Raw genomic sequence first — 21,501 nt, 5'->3', positions numbered from 1 at the left:
CCCCAACGGTCGCTGGGGAGGGTGGTGGTGATGCCCGCGGCCGTTGGCCCCCAACGGTCGCTGGGGAGGGTGGTGGTGATGCCGGTGCCCGTTGGTCCCCAGCTGTCCCATTCTGAGGGTGCTCGGTGGCGGCAGGGCTGGCCGGGGGGGCACCTCGTAAATCAGAGCAGGCAGCGCTCGGGAGCGGAGCCAGTGCCCGAGAGGATGCCCAGCAATCCTGTTAATGTCTTCCCGGGATGCCGGCGCCCGCCAGGCCCTCCCACCACCGCCACGCGCCGTCTTAGGTGACAAGGGAGTGGGAGCCGCTGACAGCCTGTCGGATGGAGGCCGTTTGCTCCCCTTTTCCTGCCAAAATTTAAGTGAGCGGAGCCCATGAGGAGGAGTCCCATGGGCTGCGCGTGGAAGCAGCCCCCTGCCCGCTTGGGCTTCCCGCTGCATGCTTGCAGCAGGGCCAAGGTGACCTGTGTGGCAAAGCCGCTGGAGTTGCCGTGCCCTGGGGGCCTGGCTGCACCCGCGCTCCCTTTGCCACAGCCCGGCAGCGGACAGAGCCTCCCCTAGGAGCCCGAGGCCTTTCACGCGTCCATACAGTGATTTCTGCATAACTTCATGCCGACAGTTGTGAAATACATCAGGAGGGAAGAGCTTTTCTGGAGGGCAGCAGGGATTTTTTTTTCCTATTTCTTTTTTTTTTTTTTAGGCTAAAAGCAGAGGTGAAAACATGTCGTATCTGGGTGGAGTTAACCACGTTTATAGCCGGCATTTAAACTACCTCTGACTAGGGACCCAGCAGCTTCCCTAGAAACAGTGGTTGCAGTAAGGTAGGGACAATGCCTGATCTGGGAAACAGCCTTGCTATGTGATGCCTGTGCAACATTGAAAATGGTTAATGGTTCCTTGATGCTCTGGATTGTATTTGAATAACCTTCAGCCAGCCAAAATTGAGGAGTCTCTCCTAGGAGTGACTAATGAATCTCTCCTGGCTCGCCAAGAAGCACCTAGGTGTGGTGTAGCACTGAAATATCTTCCTTTCTGCTCCTTTCCAAGGGCAGGAGCAGGAGCCAGCTTTGCTGCAGGAGTGGCCAAGGTGCCACGCGTTTCATGGATGCTGCCAAACCTCTCAGCTGTCTCCTTCCCCTGACTGTGTGTCTTTTGGAAATACACTGTTATTGGTGGGTCATCGCCAAATTCACCGGAGCTGGATGCTCCTGGGAGCGGGATGTTCCTGGGAGATTTCTGGGGCTGAAGGCTGGTGGGGCTGGATGTGTGGGGAGAGGCGAAAATGCAGCAGCAGTGAGCTGGGCTGGGGAGGGGGTTGAGCGGGGCTGTGGAGGGGATCGTGTTGCCCCGCGCTGGCCCGTGGCCGGTCTGCCTCATCCCAGCATGATGCCGACTTTTGTCACTTGATCCTTGAGCCAGCGTGGGGGCAGGAAGCCGCAAGTTGCTCACGCTGCCAACTTTCCAGTGCTGTCAAGGCCCCGCGCGCAGCGCGCATCTGTAACGGGCTGCTTCCATCCACCTAAAAATCATACTGTGCTGCTGGAATGACATCAAACAGCCTTGGACTAGGCCCCAAGGCTGGCGGAAGAGGGGTGGAGAGGGAAATGCAGAATAATTTTTGTTGTGTTTTCAGGAGATCCTGGAGAGGTAATGTGTAACCAAACCATGGTTAGAGAGCTGGGACAGCGAGTTTCCTTGCAGTCCCACTTGCTGTAGATCACGTGTGTCACATTAGGATGCAAATGCTTGATCAAGGGAGTTTCTGTGGCGTGGGTTGCTTCAGCAAAGATAGGCATCTCTCCTAAGCCCGCCTTCTTCCTGGCTCTCCTTTTCATTGGAGTGTGTCTGTTCTTTGCTGTTTTGTTTTGTTTTTGTTCTGCTTCCCCCCCGCACCGCCTCTCCGGTCCACGGTGTCCCGGAGCCGTGCACCTTGACCAGCGACAGGAGTGAATTAATGCAGTTGAGCCAGAGGCAGTGGAGCACTTCAGCTTGCAGCAGCGGAGGCTGGGCTGCAGTGTGCGAGCCCTCAGGCTGCATGAAAAGCCCAGGCATGGAGCCTCTTTAACCTGTCATTTATAAGTTTATTAATATCCTGGGAGGCCTTCAGTTGGACGGGCTTATCTCCTAGTTGCCTGCGTAGCCTTAACTCTGCTCACCTGTTTAAATACGTAGCAATGCACAATGAGGTGTATCTCTGGTTTTCTTTCAGTAATAGAAATGCGGGATGGGGAAGGATCTACCTGGCCCCTGTGCCCTGCCTCCTGCTATTGCAGGTAAACGAGGAGTGTTTATGCCTTCTGCCTCTGGGTATATGTTACCCTGCTTCTCTAATTTGGTGTGTTTTGGAGAAATGCTTTGACCCCTTTGTTGGCAGCATTGGGCTCTCTTTGCTGTATCCAAACATCTGCAAAGTTACAAGTGGAAACATGGCAATTACTTACAATGGCAAATGAGCGACAAATGCTGGCTGTGCAAGCCAGCATGCTGGGTTTATTTCCCTTGCGCATGAATGTGCCGTACACAGCGCGTACGGTTTATTGTGCATTTCTCATGAATGGCTGCATGGGCTCTAGCCTCGCTGGAGCTGCTTCCCTCGACCGTCTGCAGCGAAGGTGTCTCTGGAGGGAGGCATGAGTAGAAGTGACAGGCGGCTGCGGAAGAGGCGCCCGCTGTGACCATGCACGTCTGCTTCGCTGGCGCCGCAGCTACGTGAAGCCTTCTGCAAGGCTGAGCCCTCTGCTGTGTCTCATCAGAGAGGGAATCAACATCCAGCCAGGAGCCCCTGCGTGGTGGCATGGCAGAGTGCTAGAGCTGACGCTGAGTTGCTCCAGCTAATCCTAACAGGAGATAAGTAACTTTTTCCTGCCCCCTTCTGTTTGCCTTCCAGCACAAAGATAGCAGGAAGGAGGAGGAGGATTGAGCTGTCCAATATAAAACTGGGTGTTGTTTTAACCTTGCAGTATTGATTGCAGGTTGTTCCAGTTGTTGTCAAGATAAAGCAGCGGGGGCGCAAAAGCTTTAGAAAACAAGGCAAGAGCCCAAACAAACCCAGTGGAAAGACCTTGTCACTCTGGGCGGTTTGGATTTCTGTCTGGCCCTGGCACATCTGTCTCTTACACATCTGCAAATAAAAACGTTAAATATTTGCTCTGTCTTGATGGTTGCCCCCATGGAGTTTATTTGCTTGAGAAGGGGAAAGGCACCCAGGCAGGGATGCTTGTTTCCTGTGCCAGAGGAAATGTGATGGGATGCAGTTTATTTAACTTGGGGAGGGGTCTGTTTGGATCTTTGTTTAATGGGCCCAGGGAGAGCTGTTCACAGGAATGCAATCTTAGGTTTAATTTGCAAAGCCCTTAAGCGAGTGGTGCCCACACTGGTGCTGTTGCAGCCAGGTGGCTGTACCTTGTTGTGCCTCCCTGTGCCGCGCTCTTTCCTTTGGTGCCATGCTAGTGTGGGGCGGGCTGCGAGTGCTGTGTGCATGTCTTGTCTTTCTTGGCTCTGTGGCATGCCTCCAGTGACCAGGAGGAGAGAGGCTGACTTCAACGTGGGTGAATTTCTCTGCTGATGCATGTGTGTGCCACCTTTTTAAATAAATCATTTCTCCACTGTGTCATGGTGCTGCTCCCCACGCGAGAGCAGTCCGCAGTCTGCACTGAGTCATGGCCATCTTGGCAAGGCTGCTTTGGTGAAGCCATTTGTGCTTTGCCTTCCTTTTTCTTTTTTTCTTCTTTTTCCAGGGAGACTCTTTCGTGTTTTCTGAGGCAGTGGGAACCCACAGCTTTACCTTGTGTCTCTCTGATCTGGGAGGAAACATGTGCCCGGGGGAAGGAGGCAGAAGCTGACAGAAAGTGGAAAAGACAGGTCTCACAACTGGAGACCTGCTTGGATTTGCTTGGATTTTCAAACCAGGTTATAAAAGGGAGGAGGATCTTCTGCTGCAGAAGCTCCCCTCCTCGCTGTGCTCGGGGAGGGAGGCTGCATGCTGTTTAGCTATGGCACAAGGACGCGAGACCTTTGGCAGGTCTTTTTGCTAGGAGAGGGGTGCTGTAAGAGTGATCTCTTGAGGTTCAATCAAGCAAGAACCTGGTCTTGTTGCTCTGATTTCTCATTTTTGAGTTCAGTCACAGCTTCCAGTCGATCCTTTCTATTTAGCAAGGGGCTCTGCTGGGTGATCTCAAAGCTCCTAGCTAGGATGAGCACTGGATTTGCTTGAATAATTGAGTGCATGGAGGTGGTAGCATGTGGCCTCTGCAGTCTGGAACAGCACATCTGTCACTGCTGCTGCTGAGCGCTGCCTCCCTATGAGCACAGCACCTGAGCCTCTTGCTGGGTGTCCTGCTTGCAATGCTGGGGCAGAGAAGATGTGTGCACTTCCTTGTTTCCTGCTGGTAGCAGATGGGAGAGAAACACCTTCCCCAAGGTTATGTGCAAGCTGGGAGTGAGTTTGGTGCCCTGTTCAGCTCTGTGTTCCTTGTAGCATGGTGGTTTGGAGTGTATATGGAAGAAAAGAAGGAGGAGGTACTTTTTAGAGGCAGGACACTTCAGGGGCTCACCCTGAATTTGGGTGCTACCCCCTCTTTTGCTGCAGCCTTGGAGCATGGCCTTGGATAAGCAGTAAAATATCCATCTCCAGCCTTGCCTCCTGCCATCTGACAGGGAGAGCCGCGTTGCCTTTCCGGGCTTTGCCACTTGTTTGCAAACAGCAGCGGCAGGGCCGGGTGATCCGCCATAATAAACAGCATCTCCTTCTGGGTGCTTCCCTTTCCCTTTTAGTTTTGTGTCAGTCTTTTCAAGCACGGGCATAGCTTCCTTCTCCATGTCCTGGATAAGCAGTGCTCGCCTCCGTAAGGCAGCAGGAACACTTGTTGGTTCATCTTGTTCTCTGGGAACAGCTGTTGTTTATGGAGACTATTTTATATGGGTAGTAATTCTTCTAAAGGACATAAAACATATTGTGTTGGCCTTTGCATGAACAGTCCCACGTATTTCGTTAGCAGCAAAATATGTGCCTGACCTGAGCAGCTTTCTTGCAGCATCACTTTTTTTGCAGAAAAGTTACTGTGAAGACTCACTGATGCCCTGCTTTGGTTCTTCAGAGCTGGAGGGAAATAGCTTGGATATTGAAGTGATAAGTGCTACAGAAATGCCAGACACTATATAAATAACTAAACTCAGCCCCCGGCCCTTCCTGAGGGAAGGATGATTTGCAGAAATACTTCAACAGATGGTCTGAATTTGGCTCTGGAGAGGGGAAGGAACAAGCTCGGCTGCTGCTGAGCCGTGTGTGGGCGCGGGCTGCCAGGCGGCTCCTGGGCAGGCCGAGCGACGTGCCGGGTCCGGGACCGCTGTGCAGGAGAGAGGTGGTGGAGTCGATGTGCGATGCGATGTGTGTGGGTATTATTATTATTATTATTTGTCTTTAGCCTCCTAAGCCTGTTGCTCCATGCTGGGAGCTCCTCGCAGCCAGCTGGAGTCTCCAGTGACTTACAGTGCTTTGGGTGAGACGGGCACTGGGCACGCACTTGGTGACTGCCAGGTGGTGGTCGCGGTGCCCTCAGTGATTCTCAGCTCACTGAGGAGCAAGAACGAATTTCCCCTGAGAAAGTGCTAACTTCTTTAGGAAGAGTGTGACCTGTATGGTACTGCTGTTGTGTGTTTAGCAAGGAACCATTTTGCATTGTTGTGAGCAGTTTCAACCCCTCTAGGCATAAGGAAGCGGCTGGGATGGGAGGAGAGAAACCTCTAGGAGTGGAGTGGATAAATTCATGTACCTGTGCAGCAGAGGGACTGGCAGTAGCAGGAGCAGTGTCCCGTGCTCGCCTGTGGTAGAGAGACAAAGCACATTGCTTTAACACGCTGTTCAACTGGCATTTTTTCTAGTGCAGCAAGAGCATGAGTCACACTCAGCTTGCAGCAGTGGGATATAATGGCATAAGGCACCTTCCCAAGAAAGATGTGTCCTAACCGGAGCTGTTGCGAAGGATTTAGAAATCTGGGAAGGTGCCCTCCAAGTACCCTGTTCCTTCCCTAGGCTTTCTACATTGTTTTTGTTCAGCAGATGGAAGTCAAGGGTTGCTCCTCACTTCCAGGCAGAGGTGATTTGATAATATTTTGTTGTGGTTGCTCCAGGGCTCCATCAGTCAGTGTGCAAGGTGAGGGTACCTGGTCCCAGCATGGGCTGTGTGCTTGTGCTGCTGCTGAGCTGTCCCCGGTCCCCACGCCTGCCTCTTGACTTGCTCCAGCACAGCCACGTGTGCAGCCACACTGGGGACAGGCCCTGCTGAAAGGAGTTACTCAGCTACTGGCAGAAGAAAGAGCTCTCTCCTTTCTGTCAGTAGCTGAGATTTATGCGAGACTAGAGTGACTGGGCAGCCACAGCCTCGGCTGGGAAAGAGAATTACATGGACTGAGAGAGAAGCACTTTCTGCAGGTTAAAAAATGCCTGATATGGTGCTAGCTGAATCCCTGGTGGGAGGTGATGGCTTCTCTGGCCTCCCAGGGCCAGCCATGCGCATGGCCAGGTGCCGGTGGTGTCAAGATAGGTGGGGACAGAGTGGGGGGAAAGAGTTTTGCTTTGCTCCGACGCGGTCCCCTAGTGTCCGCAGGAACACGCGCAGGCTTTTAGAAATTGCTCGGCGAGCACGTGTCCCTGGCAATGCAAAGAAATGCGACCGACTTCCTCTCCTCTTCCTCTTCCCCTCCCTCCCGCGTGGCCAGGAGGCAGCGGTGGCAGCGCCAGCAGACGCAGCGTGAGCAGGGCTGACACCACGGGGGCTCCCCTCCAGCATGGCCAAGGTGAGGGCTCTGGGGACCGCTGGGCTGCGGGCACGAGAGGCTGCTCTCTGAGCAGCTCTGAACCGTGCCCAGATCGAGCCTCTCTCCTGCCATCCTTCCGCTTCTCCCTGCTGTGGCTTTCCCCTCTCCTGCTGTCTGAAGAGCCCCTTCCTTTTCGGATGTGGGAGGTGAACGCTGAACCCCCCCTTCCCCTCCCGCTGCCAGACGGGTCTGCAGAGCCAGGGGCACCGCGCGACCAGGTCAGGCTCGCGCTGAGGAGCTGACATCTCTCCCTCGCGCTGCCTGTGCAGCTGTGTGGCTGTCTGGCTCGGGGCACGTGCAGAAGCCAGCCGGGGGCTCCCCATGTGCTGGGGGGAGCGTCAGAAGGGACAAGCCAGCTCGCTGCTTGGGAAGGGCATCCCGTCACGAGGCCAGGATGACGGAACAAGGCATGTTCACCAGGTAGTGTGTTAACCAGGAGCCAGAGCGCGCCTCGCCGCGTTCCCACACTGCTCCTCCTCAAGCTGTGTCAAGACAAGTACCTCCTGCTCCTGCACAGCTCTTGCGAAAGCGCCTGGGTTTGCTGTGCCCTCCTCTCTCTTTGCCCTGCGGGCACGCTGGGCTTGTCTGAATTAATGCAATTAGCACATGCCTTATTAGTTCACTAAGGCACAAAGAACTTCGGTATATTTGTAGCCATGTTAAGCAGCCCCTATTAATTTAATAACTGTGTCCTCCTCCTTGCATGGCAACAGTTACTCGCTGGTGGTGACTCAGGATCAGGCAGTGTTGAAGGAATTTGGGCAAGGTATGTGTGTGCGGTTCCCATTTATTATGTTGTGTTTTTTTTTTTATTAATGAGCACGGCTGTGAAGGGAATTAGCAGCACACACAGTAGGTGGAAGGAAGCTCTCAGTGCAGGTTTGCTAAGCAGTCAGCTCTGGCTATTTCCTATGCTCTATCCTGTATGCAGAAAAGGAGCTATAGAATAAATCAGCCTGATATCCTGTATGACCCAGAGTGGGGAGGAGAAAATCAGCTTTAGCAATCGACACTTTAGCTCAGCTTTGGCAGTGCTATGAACTAGATCTTCTGGAATGTATTTGCCTGTTTTTTTGTTTTTTTTTTTTTTCTCTGATACATTTCCCCTCAGTGACTCTTCTGGCAGGGGTAGTGGCTAACTTTAGAAAGTGGCTGATAGAGGCTGGTGCTGCTCATAATTCAGCTCAATAAAGAAGAATATGTGAAAGGACAAAACCCAGTTGCAAGCAGTTTCATTCTCTGCGGAAGTGCAGTCTCTGTCCCTCCTGCTAGTCTGAGTGATGCCACGTGCAGGGCTTAGCTAGGTCCAGTGGGACCTTGCTGAGACATCTGCTACTAGGTATCAAGGGTGGATGCCAGTTTGTGCTCCCCCACCCTGGCATGATGTGAACTGTGAGTCTCAGATGGTGCTGTGGGTCTCTCTGTTCCTGTGGAACAGTAAGACCTTGCCTCACTTCTAAAAGCAGTGAGCTATTCATCTGAGGACTTCTTTCAGCCAAGACTACTGCACACACACAAAAGAGGCTTCCTGCATTTCTTCTTTCCCTGGCAGCGCTAGTTGTAGGCTGTGCTCTCTGTGGTAAGCGCTGGTTGGAGGGGGATGAGGGGAGTGCAGGTGCTGAAGGGAGCCGGTGTGTTTGCACCGTGTGGGTCAGTCTTTCTGCAGGCAGCTGGTGGGGCAGAGATGCAGGATCCCCCCCTGCTTGCTCTCCCTCCTGTTTCTGTTTCACTTTGCTCTTTCTCTGCCCACAAGAATTGGCAAGCTGGGGCTGTGGAGGCTGAAGCTGTTCCCTGTCATGATGAGCTTGCACAGGAACATCATTGAGAAGCTGAGGTTGTTATGGGCAGCTGAGCAGGGTAAGCCCATGACATAGTGTGTGTGTGTGCCCGTGATAATGTGCCCTCTGACTGCAGCTGGCAAAGGACCAAGGCCTCGGCTCCAGCAGAGACAGCAGAGCTGTCCTGGCTTGCACGAGCCAAGGATCTGTCCCTCCTGGAGAGCATAGCAGGACGAGTGAAGGACTCCAGGAGATCTCAGTGGGGTGATGGGACAAACAAGAGCCTGTGTGGAGCACATTGGAGCAGTTAAGTTTGTTTCTCTTAGTCTGTTTTCAAGAAAGCCCCGCTCTCTCGCAGGCCCTGTGAACAAAGCTGCCTTGGTGGTTGGAGTTTCAGAAGGCCCCTGGTTTGCTGGCCCTCGGCGCGGGCATGTGGTGAGCAGGGCTGCCCGCAGTATCCGTAGCAGCACTGGTGTCCCCCACGGTGTGCCCAGGATAGGTAGGGGCGGCGAAGCTGTGCACTGAGCTGCGGGTGCAGAAGTACCCATGAGCAGCTCCGAACTGGCATAAGCAGCACAGCAGAATCGAGGTGCTGCTCAGAGGTGAGGAGCTTTTCCTGCGCCGGGAAGGGGCACTGCCTGGCTCCATCCTTTGGAGGCTTCACCTGTGGGTTTGAAGCAGTCCACTGGCTTGTAGCTCTTGGATGCTCAGTGCACATCAGGAGCGGGAGAATTTGCTGCAAGGAGGGTGCAGCTGAAGAAAGGTTTTGCCAGTGAGATCCCCGTGCTCTGTCTGACTCGAAGATCTTGGGAAAGGAGGCAATGGCCTTAACCAGGCTGAGTTTAATGTGAAGACATCATCTGCCTCTGTCCGTTGCTGCACAGTGAGAGAGCCATGTGTCTGAGCTGACTCAGAAGGCCTCTTGCTGGCCCCTGGGCTGGATGGGGCACAGCTTGATTTAGAGTCCTGAAATAGCTGAAGTTGAGGCTATTTCAGGCAATCGTTTTGCTCAACATCTGTCTTAAAGAAACATAGTGTAGGGGGAATTTTCCCCCTCGTGACCTTGGGTTTGGCCATCATGAACCAGTACCAACCCAGAAGGACTCATTTCCAACCATGGAACGGGAGCAGCTCTGGGCGAGTTTGTGTGCTGCTCTGATGAGGTAATGCCATGGTTTGGGCAGAAAGAGGTGCTTGATCTTCCCATCAGAGCCACTGAAGCCCTGCTCTTTAGAGGACAGCAATGTGCTGAGAGCCAGGAGCTTTATTTTTGTTGACAATGGGGACTGAATGGCCCCTTTCACAGCCCAGGACCTCAGCTCAGGCCCTCTGCCTTGCTCCTACTGAGCAAGCTTGAATTCAGACCTTTTCTTTCTCTTCAGCTCCTTTTTTTTTTTTTTTTTATTTATTTTTTTATTACTACTTTGTATATGGTGATTATTTTAAACCCGAGGGCAAGGGGGGAAGGAAGCTTTTTTTCTCTTCTGCCAGTCTCTTGGCAGAGTACCTGAGTGATCTGCACCACTTTGCTTCTCTGTGTGTGGAAAGCCCTTTCAGATCAAAGGACTGGTTTGGCTGGTTGTCACTGTCAGTTCTGGTTCTGCCTTTTTTTCTGTGGACAAGGCCATTTCACAACACTGAAAAGGAAATGTACTTTCTTACTTGTTTTATATAAAATTTTGGTTGCTTTCCCAGCCCCATCTCCCATCTGCCAAACTCCAGTTTCTATGTTAACCTGTGCTCTTCCTCCATCCAGTGCTGCCTTTCGCTTAGGCTTTAGTTACATTAAAGCTGGCATGGAGAACAGATCCAGGGTAGCATGGCTTTAAAATCAGTTTGAATGGATCCAGCTCACTGCATGAGTCGGGTGGCAGCTCATGTCTCGGGTGGCACTTGGAAGTGGGATTGGGGCAATATGCACCCATTTGTGTCATCCTAAAATGTTTAGCTCCCCTTGGTTTCCTTGCCTCTGCTCGGTCTTGCAGGGCTGCTCTGGGCACTTTTAGACCTGCTGTATTTTTCCCCAGTGGAGCAAGGTGCTGTTTCCCTCTGTGGAGCAGGACTCTGCTATATGTGTGCAGGGAGCTGATTTCAAGGTCATTTGTCCTTCTCCAGTCTTCCCTCCGGTTCTCTCGGCTCAGCAGCCCTGGCGTGTGGGACAGCCGGAGCCCTCGGCCTTGCTCTGGGAGCCCTGGTGAGTCACTTCCCTAATGCCTGTCCTCGCACATCCAGTCTCGTCAGTGGGCCGCAAAACCCCAGGACAGGAACTGCTCTGCACTAAAGGTCAGGGCAGCCTCTGGCCTAAAAGGTCTCGAATCTGGGTTCTGCTGCAATGTGGAAATCTAAGCCCTGCCTTAAGACAAATACCAGCTTTCCGCCTCTTGATCCAGGGTGGTTTCCCAAGACATGCAAAGTTAAGGGTGTATTTGGCTCTGGATTCCAGTCGGCACAGACCTGCTCCTCCAGTCTTTCTGTGTCTGACTTGAGCGCGGGCACCTTGGCGTTAGATGGGTGGTGGGTCGCACCTGCCTGGTGGGAGAGGTGTGTGCCCAGGGAATTCTTTGGGGGGTTGCTTTGGAGTCTGGGATGCTGGCTCCCTTTCCTGAGCTATCGTTGTGCGGAGTGTGAGGAGGAGGCTGTGCTGGTGCAAGCAGAGGCCTCCCGGGGACTTCCCTTGTTTAGCAGTCAGCCAGCCAGTACTGTGGCAAGCAGTTTCCACAGAAAGCTAAACAAGTCACTGGCCATTTGGCCCTCCTCAGGCAGCAGGAGGAGCATTGGCTTTGGCAGTCCCAGGGAGGGAGGTTCTCCCAGGCAGAAGGACGTGTATTTCTCTTGCAGTTTTCAGTGATTTCGGGGCCTTGGTGTTTCTCCGAGCTCCAGCGCTCAGAGATAACGGTAGGTACTCGCTGTCTAGAGTTATCACTTAAGGTCTCTTGGCAAAGCAGGCAGGATTAAATGTACTGGGAATGGAGGCCAGCCTGTTGCACGACCGGGATGGAGAGCCCACAGGGGAAAGCGTGAGAGAACTGGGGTGTTCCTGCTGCTGCTGCCTGGAAGTAGGAGCCATCCCCACCTCCTTCCCTGCTTTTCTCCCTCCCTTTCCAGTAGTACCTGCTGCTTTCCCCTTCTCTGTGGACCTCCAGGTGAACCTGGGCTGCCACCTCACGTGTTCTCAAAGCCAAATGCCTCGGTAAGCTGCCCTTGTCCTGCGGATTGTGCCATGTGCCTAGGGGGCTGCAGGACTCTGGGGCTCAGCATCCCTGCTCTCCTGCTGTCCAGGCAGGCTCAGGGCCCATCCCCTGCACTGCTGGTGGCCAATGGGACAGGCGGGCGGCACGCGCCTCCCCCGGGACTTTGGCCTGCCATCCACCTGAAGTAAGAGGGGCAGCTGCGTGGGCTGAGCTTGCATCTGCTCTCAAGGCACGTGGGAATTTCTGCAAGGGAGTCCATTTTTCCCTGGGCCATTTATTTGCAAGTGAAATGGTAGTTTGAGGGCCTGCTTTTGGTGATGGCTCCAGCATATGCCAGTCTTGAGCTCTGCCTGTCAGTGTGAGGCTGCTGGCAAGGAGGGAGCCTGCAAAGGAGCAGGGTGGTGCAGGACGGATGCCTCGGTTCCTGGAGACACTGGGTGCCTGTATTTCCATCCGGACTTTGTAGGTGCTGCCAGCAACTAGGGTTGCTGGCCAAAGCTCACATTTCACTCTTTGTGGCCATGCCTAAATATACGGGGAGAGGGACTCGTGACACCCATGTGTTAGTCCCATGCTTAATAAGGCCAGATGGGAGCTCTGGAAGGAACGGACTGCAGTGGCCACGTGCTACAAGAGAGCGTCCTCATTCTTTCCTTGTTTCACCATGTTTTTTAGACCTGGGGGTCTGCTGTCTGGAAGGTCTGAGGGACCTGGGGGACCTTTTTTAGACCTGGGGGTCTAAAAAACACCCCCAAACCAGTGGCTTTGCAGTGATGGGTCACATGGGGGTGTTGGTTTGTGAGTCTGCATACCCTGAACATGTGCCTGAAGGAACCTCAGGGATGAATGGGGACAGGGACACCCAAATTTGAACTCCTCCTTTACCCAAACTGGGGCAGTCCTTCATTGAACAGCAAAGGCATCAGAGACAAGCAGACACCTCCAAAGTGTTTTTTGCCCCACTCCCACTCCTTGCTTGGTGGGACTGCACCCAGCCCATGCGCTAGAAGGGGCTGTAATTCTCCAGTAAGCGCTTTTCCTTCAGGTGATAAGGAGGAGAATCAAAGGTTAATAGTCCAGCCCCATGCACCAGCTGTTAGTACCGTACTGCTGGTCTGAGGTGTGTGACGTTGGCTGTCCTGAAGAAGGCCTCCTTACAGGCAGGGAGGACACAGTCTGGGTAAGGTAGGTACAAGGGAGCGTATGCTGTGTGGGCAAGGAAGGGGAGCAAAAAGGTTGGTTTTGCCAGGGGTGGAGGTTCTAAGCACCAGATCCATCTGAAGCTGGTTGTGGTACCCCTGAGATACCTGGTTTTGCTGGCCCTGTCTCTGGGCATGGCCATCTGTGGGGTGAGACTGGCTTGAGGAGGCTCCTGCCCTTTGGAAGGGCTGAGGCAAAGCAGCAGGACGTGCTGGGTTGTGAGCAGAGGGCTGCCTGCCTGCATCCTGCACAGGGTGTTAGGACAAGTGCATCCCTGGACTCGAGTCCCTGCCTGAGCAAGGGGAGCTTCTCCCGCCATGGCAGCGTGGCGCTCGTGCAGCATCTGCGCCGCTCCTCCACCTAGTGCTGAGGTGCTTCCCCACGCTGCCACGCGCACGTCCTCCTAAAACTAATTTGCTCCATCATTTTAATAAATGTCGAAGGGAGATCCTGGCGTGTGGGTAATGGGGCATTAATCCATGCCTCGCTGTGTTAACAGCACTCTGGGAAGGAATTAATGCCACATAATTCATCGCTTCTGCAGCTCTTACTCTCTTAATTACAGCTCATGTGATTTAGGAATCCCCTTCTGCTAGGGCTTCCCAATCTCCTTCAATTTAGGGAAGGCCTCTGATTTTTTTACGCCTGCGTTACTTGTGTCGTGGAGGGTGCCAGCAGTGCCCTCATCCACGTGGCCCTAATATAGAGATTTTCAGGTGGATGCTGGTCCAGGTGCTGTTTGAGGCTTCTCAGGATCAGGCAAGACCTCCCCCTGACCTTGCTTCTCTTTTTGGTTAAATAAACAAATAAACAGAATTTTGAAGCTGTTTGACTGCACAAGTGCTGCTTGACCACCTTTTGGCTCCAAAGAGCATTTTTTGGCTTCAAAGAGCACTGCATTCCTGGGAGGGTATTCATCAGTCTCTGCCTAATTTCTTTCCTGCATAGGATAAATGTATAGTGTTTTTCTACTATAGTAGTTATTTTTCTGCCCTGGAAGGGACTGGGGTCTGGTGAGAACCCACCCAGCCAGGGCACCTGAGGCTTCGTAGGTTGCCCGTTTTTGAGGGGCTAAAAGAACTGTTGTGCCCAGCAACATGCTCTGGTGGAGTTTGCAGGGGCTTTGGGTTTCTTTTGCAAACAGAGATCTCTTATTATAGCTCTGTCCAAACAGAGCTTAAATCAGTTTTCCACCTCAATGGAAATCCCCAACTGCATTAAAATCCCTGGGTCTTGCCAGGTGCAGTATAAACATTTATCAAATGGTCGTGTCCGCTGGGAAATGCCCCCGCTTCCTTGCCTTTGCTCACCCCCTAGCTGTGTTACCTGTGCTAGGGGGGCAATATTTAGTGGTGGCATTAGGTGGCCGTGCAGCCTCTTTCCTGCCTGGATCCAGGTGCACCACGCCGAGGCAGTCGATACCGCGGGATGCCGGGAGCAGGCCCAGAGTTCTGCTCTCTGCAGAGATTTTGTCCAGAGCTGCTGCATCAGTCAACACAAATATCCTATGCCAGGCAGAGATGTTATCAAGTGAGTTTTCACGGTTCAGGGCTTTTATGTACCGGGGTTGCAGACTTAAAACAATAGCTGGTCTCGCTGGTCTCTGTATTTGCGTGTGTATGTTTTTATGTTGGGGTCTCATTCTGATTAAATTGACAGGGAAATAAACTACTCTTGTGGATATATATTTGAAAAAAAAATAACATGCAGAGAAAGGCTTATGTGATTTTTTTCACTCAGAGAATGCAGGGAGGAGGTGATCTCTGGAGATTTTTAAGGCATGCTTCCTCAAGAGCAGGGAAGGAAATGGCTGCAAGGGATCACACAAGGACAGGGAAGAGAGTAGCATGGTGTAAAAGAGCAAGAATTTGGGAACCCAAGTGGAAAGGGAGATTTAGTCTGGCTTAATCCAAGAGCTGAAGCCCAAAAGCCACCCAAAAGCCCGTGCTGAACCACCACGGCCTAGGAAACCTTCTGTGGTCAAGGGGGGCAAATTTAATTCCTGATACCGAAGGCAAAGAGATTTCCTCCTGGCTCAGCACTCAGGTGGCAGCTCGGGAGCAGCGCTTTGGAGAGCAGCCAGGTGACATCTGCCAGCTCCTCTTGGAAAAAACAAGTCACCATGGGTCCTCCAGAGAACAGTTTCCTTCGGACTTGCAGCGTCCGTGCAATGCCAGCAGGCACTAGTGGCAAGAAACGGTGCAAAGTGCAAAGTCATGTAATTACAGTGAGGAGGGTTGGGTGCTATTTCCAAGACCGCGTTGGCACAAGATTGGGCATGGGCTGGGACGTGGGCTGTCCGGTTGGGTGGGACATGAGAGGCTGTAGGCGTTGCTGCTGCACACGCGGCCACACAGAGCTCACGTGCTGCCTTGCTGCTGCCCATCCTCGTGCTGGACCCTGCCTGCTCTGCAGTGGCTTTTCACCGTGCAGCAGCGAGAAGGCCTCTTTGGGAAGGTCTGTCCCTCTTAAGAGGGAGCTGTGTGATTGACCTGTCTTCCTCTCTGAAGCTGGTGGCTGAACACGGCTTCTGGTCCATCCTCCCCATTGCAGCCAGGAGATAGATAGACCAGGTGCTCTTCTGAGTCACTTCTTCCACAACCTGCCCAGAAGGACCTGAGCTTCAGGACAGTGCAAGTGGCTGGTTCTCAACTTTTGTCTCCCTGGTCTCTGCTCCTAGGAAGAAACCCTGAACCCTTAAGAAGCAGTGACTGAAGAGGAAGTTAAGAAGCAACTGGAAGGAACAAACCTATTTCATAACAAGTTCAAGTTTGAATTAAATGGCTGATAAACAGATCAGGTAACTTCTTTGTAATTGTCAAATTGTTTTGTTTGCTTGGTTGATTTTTGTTTGTTTTTTTTTTTTTCCTTTTTGCTTTGGATTTTTCTTTTCTAGGCTTTCAAGCTCAATCTCTTTCGTGATACTGGAGGCTAGAGGAGATCCCTTGATCGTTTCTTCTTGCTGTAAACTGCTCTGATTCCTTCTTTGCCCCTCTCTCAACTGTTTTTTCAGTCTTTGCTTCTCTGCTGTTGTTTGTCTTTCTCATGTTGTCACATTTCTGTTTTCTTCAGCACTTTCTTCTCACTGCTCATTTCTTTCTTGCCTTTGCTTTGTCCCTTGCCTGCCCAAGTTCCTTTTTGCTTCACCTTTCAAAGGTCAGGTTGGCCTGCTGACTTCAGCCTCCAAGCGAGCAAAGCCAGCTCTTTGACCAGCTGATTATCTGATGCTTTTAATTGCAGTCTCCACAGAGATGCTTACTTGAGCCCTTCCTCTAAAGCCATTGATGGCTTGAGTGATTGTAGGAACGTGAAGTACCAATGTGCGGCTGTTGCCAAGTTTAAAATAGCTGGTGACACTCAACTGCACAGCAGGACTTTAAGAGCCTTGGTCCAGGCACACGTAAAAGCTGGATGTGAGTTCTCCTTGGAAGTGAATCGGGATGTCTTTTTAGAAAAGACACTGCTAAGTGTCCTGTTTGCCCTCAGGTGCCCTGACACTGCCCTTAGCTTCCTAGGAGCTGAGTCAGATCTGCACAGTCCTGCGAGCGGGTTTTGCTTTCTGCTGCTTGTGAAGTTGCTCCAGATAAGTGACTCCTACATGCCTTGGGATTCATCTTTTTCTGTGCCCTTCTTCTAACCCCTACCTTCCCGAATTACCATCTCAGGGCAGGAGGCAAGCGGGTGGCCTAGCACAGTGGGTGAATGTTATTTGGTGCCAGAGGGCTGGGATTTGGCCACACTTGAATGCTATAGCAAGGAGGGCTGTCCCTGCTCAGTATTTGCCACAGTTCGTTTTATTTTCCTTTTCGTTCTTCCCACCCTTCTCCCTTCTGGGAGCGAAGGCAGTGCTGAGCTGCACTGATAACAACGCAGCGTTGCAGTGTTTATGTGTCTAAATTTGCCTGTCATCAGCTCTGTGATTTCAGGAGCACTTGGCACTGTTCTGTTATAGCACCAGAGCAAACGCTGAGATTCACCCGTGTAAAGCCCGGCAGGTGCAGGGCCCTGATAGCCTCTGCAGAGTGAAAGGAGCAGGTGTCGAGGGCTGTTTGACACGGAGGGGAGCCAGGTATTTTGAGGCAGGGGAGATGTGTCCTCCAGGATCTCCTCCAGCTTTCCAGTGTGCTTCTGGCAGTGGGAACAGGAGCCTGCTGGCTTATGGGGTCTGGTAAAAGAGCTGAGGGGAGCATAAGGAGAACTGAGGTATCTTCCTCTTCCTCCTGGTGTAAAAGTGGGTTAGTGACTGTATTTATTTGCTAGACTGTGTCTGTCATCCCTTAGCAAATTGAGACCAAAAGACCAAAATCTACAGCAGTAGTTTGCTGCAAGGTGAGATGAAGAGCATTGAATTTCCTCAGTTCTGCCCACGTAACTTCATCTGAGCGTGAGGAGAGCTGTTCCCCAGGTGCTGCCGCATTATCTGCCTGTTCCAGTCTCTCCGCAGTGCTCACGGGGGAACCTAAATTGTTGGATTCGGCTGCAGTGGGAGTGTTAAGCAAGGATTTCTTATCCACAGATAGGATGAGAGGCTCACTGCAGCCCGTGTTGCTCCAACTTCCTTGACTTGCTCAGACACATCAGACTATTCCCCTTTCTTGTTGGGGTCTGTGCTGAAATTGGGGAATCTTTCGCACCTGCAGTGCCAGCAGGCAACACGCTTGCCACGAGTCTGTTTCTCACTCCCACCTGATGTAAATGCTGCGATGATTTTGCTGTTGGAACAAGCAGAGAGGCAAGTGTCTGCCTGCTCCAGGTGTTTCAGGGACATACAGAGAAACCGTGGCAGCACCAAGACCAGAGAGGGGCCCTGATGGCTTTTGTAAGTTGCAGTCTGTCACCTACCAGCAAGGACTTCAGAATTAATCCTAGGCAATCCTATGAGATCCCATCTTGTGTGCTCTGCGTGGACACTGTGCACTGGCTGGAGTCCGTTTGAAATACTTGCTTCCCAGTGGAGTCTCCCTCTCGATGCGACCTTCATCTGGTCTCTAGCCATAGCCTGAATGAGCAGCATTCAGTTGTGCTGTGGGTTAGATGAGGAGAAAGCTGGGATGTGAAGCCCACTGTTTGCTGAACTTTTCCCTTACGCTGAGATGAAATGAGCGGAGGAGTTCACAAGCACATCTGTTTCCTTCTCAGGCTGTAGTGCGGAGATCCCCGAGGCTGCAGTCTCCAGAGGGTGAAACCTTGGAGCGTGGCACAGCTCTGAGATCATACGCTAATTTGGGCATGACTTTCTAACGTGCTGGGCTCGGTTTTAATCTTTGTCAGCATCGTCTCGCTTGTGAGTCGAGGCTGAGGTTGGGTCTGTCTGCCCATCCTGGGCATCTCTTCTGCCAGCTGTGCCAGCCCCAGGGCTGCACGTGCGAGCTGCATCAGCGTGGGTGCTGAGGAGGGAGCAGCTCGCACTGCCTGCAAAAGGAGCATGCAGGGGATTTCCTGGAGGGTCAAGCCTCTCTATTTGCACTTATGGGCAAGATGTGCTGTTTATATATATGTGTGTGTGTGTATATGTATATCTTTTCTCTTTTCTGCACTCTTCCTCTCTGCTTTCCCTGGAGAGATCTCCAGTTAAAACCTTAGTCTTCACACCCTGCCTTTCTGCCAGGCCTGGAGCAGAGAGGCTCTTTCCACATGGCCAGTTATCGATCCTCTGCCATTGGCGGTCGTTGCAGAGTCCATGGGAAGGCCTCTGTGTGGAAGCACTTGCAGAGCCTCAGCCTGCTGCATCATGGCCAGTCTCACCACTGCTTTTCCCCATGATGATTCCAGGCTGTGCCCCAACTTGGAGCAGGACATTGCAGATGTCACCTTTGTAGCAGGGAGTGTACCGGGTCCGCAACAACAGGGCTCTGCCTTGCAGGTGATCCCATGGTATCGCTGTAGCCTGCTCGCCTGGCTTCAGTCCGGGTCGGCCGTCAGCCTTCTGGTTAATATCCAACACATCCCATGTGCAGGGAGCCGTGGCCTGGGCTTTATTGCAGGGAGCTGCCTCAAACAGGCTGCCTTTGTGTCTGTGCGTGGTGGTTTATCGAGCATGTAAATGCTGGGCGTTTGGCATAATTGAATTTGCTCGGAGCTTGCGTTTCACTGCTCTGGCTCTAGCTCGGAGCCGCTGGCAGGTTCCAAGAATTCCCTGTGGGAATCTAAAGGCGGGTGGAAAAGCACCATGTTTTGGCGCATGTGCCAGGCTTTGCCTTCCCCCGTAGGTCTGAGCTCACATCTGTGTGCAGCCAGCCCTGTGGTTTGGCTGGGGCGCCAGCTCGCGGGGGCTCTGCCCCGGGCCGCGGTTCCGGAGCAGCCGGGAAGCAGCTGCCCGGCTCGGTGGCCGCCGGCGCCTCGGCCGCCAGCTGGGCGCTCCCGCTCCGTTAGCGGTTCCCGTGCCGTGAGCCACCCGTTAGGAGTGCAGCTCATGGCAGTGCTGGAACGCGTTTGCCCGCAGCACCGCTGGCTCCAATGCCGGGTGAAGTTGGTAGGTGGTCCAGCACTGTTTTTCTCCTCTAGAGTCTACAGGAGCCTTTAGGTCCTGGGGAGCTTTCTCTTCCCACTCCCTGTTGTTTGGATGTGATGCCAAATTTCATTTTCCTTCTCAGAATGAATCCTGGCTGCTGCTTGCAGGGATTCTTTCTTAGCAGGTCTCCGGGCACTGCGAGAGCAGAGTGGAGTTGGCCCTGTCCCATGGCTGGAAGGGAGCAGAGAGGAAGGCTGCTTGGAAAAGAGGCAGAGGGGAGGATTTGGGAGCAATAGTTCTGCACCTTCCCTGTCCCCTATGCCAGCACCTCTGAGCTTTTGCAGGCATCCCTGAGATGAGGGACAAGGCCAAGTCTTGGTGATGCTGCACGTATGGCTAATGTGAGTTTTTTGGTTTTGGTATTTGTCTGATAAGTGTCTTGTGGCATTAGGAGCATGGGAGCCTTTACATGTTCACAGGGCTGAAACAGGATGGAAAGGCAGCGTGTCGCCTGCCTCTGCCTTGAGGCAGAGCTGCCTGTGTGCGAGGGCGGGACAGCATCGTTGCACAGTAGTGGATTAGTTTTTTTTGGTTGTAAAAGGGCAGTGTTGTTTCCTCTTTTACTCACCTCAAGTTATCTCAGTGCCAATACATGTGCCTTGGTGTGCCTTCTCCCCTTACAGTTTACCTGCCAAGCTGATCAATGGAGGGATAGCTGGGCTCATCGGCGTCACCTGTGTATTTCCCATTGACTTGGCGAAGACGCGCTTGCAGAACCAGCAGAATGGGCAGCGGATGTACAGCAGCATGTGAGTACCTGCGCGGGCACCTTCGCCGGGGCTCGCGTGCCGAGTCCTGCTGCCTTGCTGCCACGCTCAGCATTTCCGGACGCTGGGCTGTGCCTGGGAAAGCCAGGGCTTGAAACAAGCTGCTAGAACAAATAAAGCAGCTCTTGAGGCTGCTGAGCTCTCTCAGCAGGTGAGACCTCTGCTGAGGGCATGTCTCTTATTTTGTCTTGTGCTTGGGAGCAGCATGTTCTCTGCTGTCAGCACTGGCCAAAAGGGCAGGAGGGCTCTGGACCAAAATGCAAGGGGCCTGTCTCGCTTCTCTGCTGTGCTGCAGCTAGCTGCAGGAGGGAATTTCTGTCTCTCTCCTGCTTCTGTATCTGTCCATAACTATTGTCCATAACTTTTGGAGACAACAATCCTTTGCTTTACCCTATCAGTCGAAAAAAAGGCCCCATTCCTGGCCTAGGGCACTGCATGCAACACTTCTGAGGGAACACAGATTGGCACACACTGCAGTTTCCTCATCAGTCCTGTATCCAAAAGATCACATGCTGCAGACTGTGAAGGCACAAATGTTCACAGTGCACAGATGTGCCTGTGATTGTGAGAGATGTGGAGGGCTGTGTGTCTGCTGCTAGGGATGTGAGGGAGACTGGCACACCTGGGTAGCATCACTTTAAGCTAATCCCAGGTGGAAGCTGGAGCTCTGGCCACACTTCTTGAGTTTGATGCCTATCAGTGTGTCTCCAACTGCTGCTGTTCAGTCCTGTAGTGGCTGTGAGTGACCCAGTCTCTCTGGGAAAGTGGCGAGAAGTTCAGTACTGTCCCTGGATGGTTCCTCCCTTTGGCCCATTAGGACAGGGAATGTTTTTTCTTGCTCTTTCCCCAGGGGCAGTGTTGCTGCATGAGAGAGGTGCAATATGATCAGTAGATGTGCAATGAGTAGCTGGAGAGACTTGCTGGGCTCCTATAGAAACAGTCTCCAGGGCTAGATCTGCATGCTGTCTGCCTCCAGATAGCGCTGGACCTTCCAGTGTCCTGCCTCAGCAGAAGAGGGGAGGCCACTGAGGAGAGCCCAGGCAGAGCGGGCCGTGTGCTGGCTGCAGGGGCTGTGCTGGAGCGCATGAACACCCGCCTCCCTGGGCCTGCACTGTCGTTTCAGAGCACAGACGAAGATTCTCCTTCCTTTGCCACAGCTCTCAGACTTGTATCCATGTTTCAGGCAGCTACGCTTCCCTTACTACTTAAAAGAACCATTTGTTCCTTAATTACATACACGT

General features: G+C 52.8%; 1 protein-coding gene across 2 annotated transcripts in view; it reads left to right on the top strand.

Annotated features, from left to right (window-relative positions):
- Positions 1-702: 702 nt before the first annotated feature.
- SLC25A22 (solute carrier family 25 member 22) overlaps positions 703-21,501 on the top strand; it is a 33,575-nt gene continuing 12,776 nt past the window's right edge. Inside the window, exons 1-3 of one of the 2 annotated variants that reach the window (XM_026034629.1) lie at positions 703-818; positions 15,663-15,782; positions 20,117-20,242. In XM_026034629.1, the coding sequence (XP_025890414.1) occupies positions 15,763-15,782; positions 20,117-20,242 (146 nt within the window). In that variant the 5' untranslated portion in view covers positions 703-818; positions 15,663-15,762. Of the gene's footprint in view, positions 819-15,531; positions 15,556-15,662; positions 15,783-20,116; positions 20,243-21,501 lie in introns of those variants that run through there. The other variant, XM_026034630.1, reaches the window with a different exon arrangement.

The sequence above is a fragment of the Nothoprocta perdicaria genome, unplaced genomic scaffold, assembly GCF_003342845.1.
Source record: "Nothoprocta perdicaria isolate Ctin4 unplaced genomic scaffold, notPer1 scaffold_15, whole genome shotgun sequence".
In the NCBI taxonomy this organism is placed as follows: Eukaryota; Metazoa; Chordata; class Aves; order Tinamiformes; family Tinamidae; genus Nothoprocta; species Nothoprocta perdicaria.
Note: the sequence above shows the minus strand (reverse complement) of the source record. Positions and strands in the feature narration are given on the sequence as shown.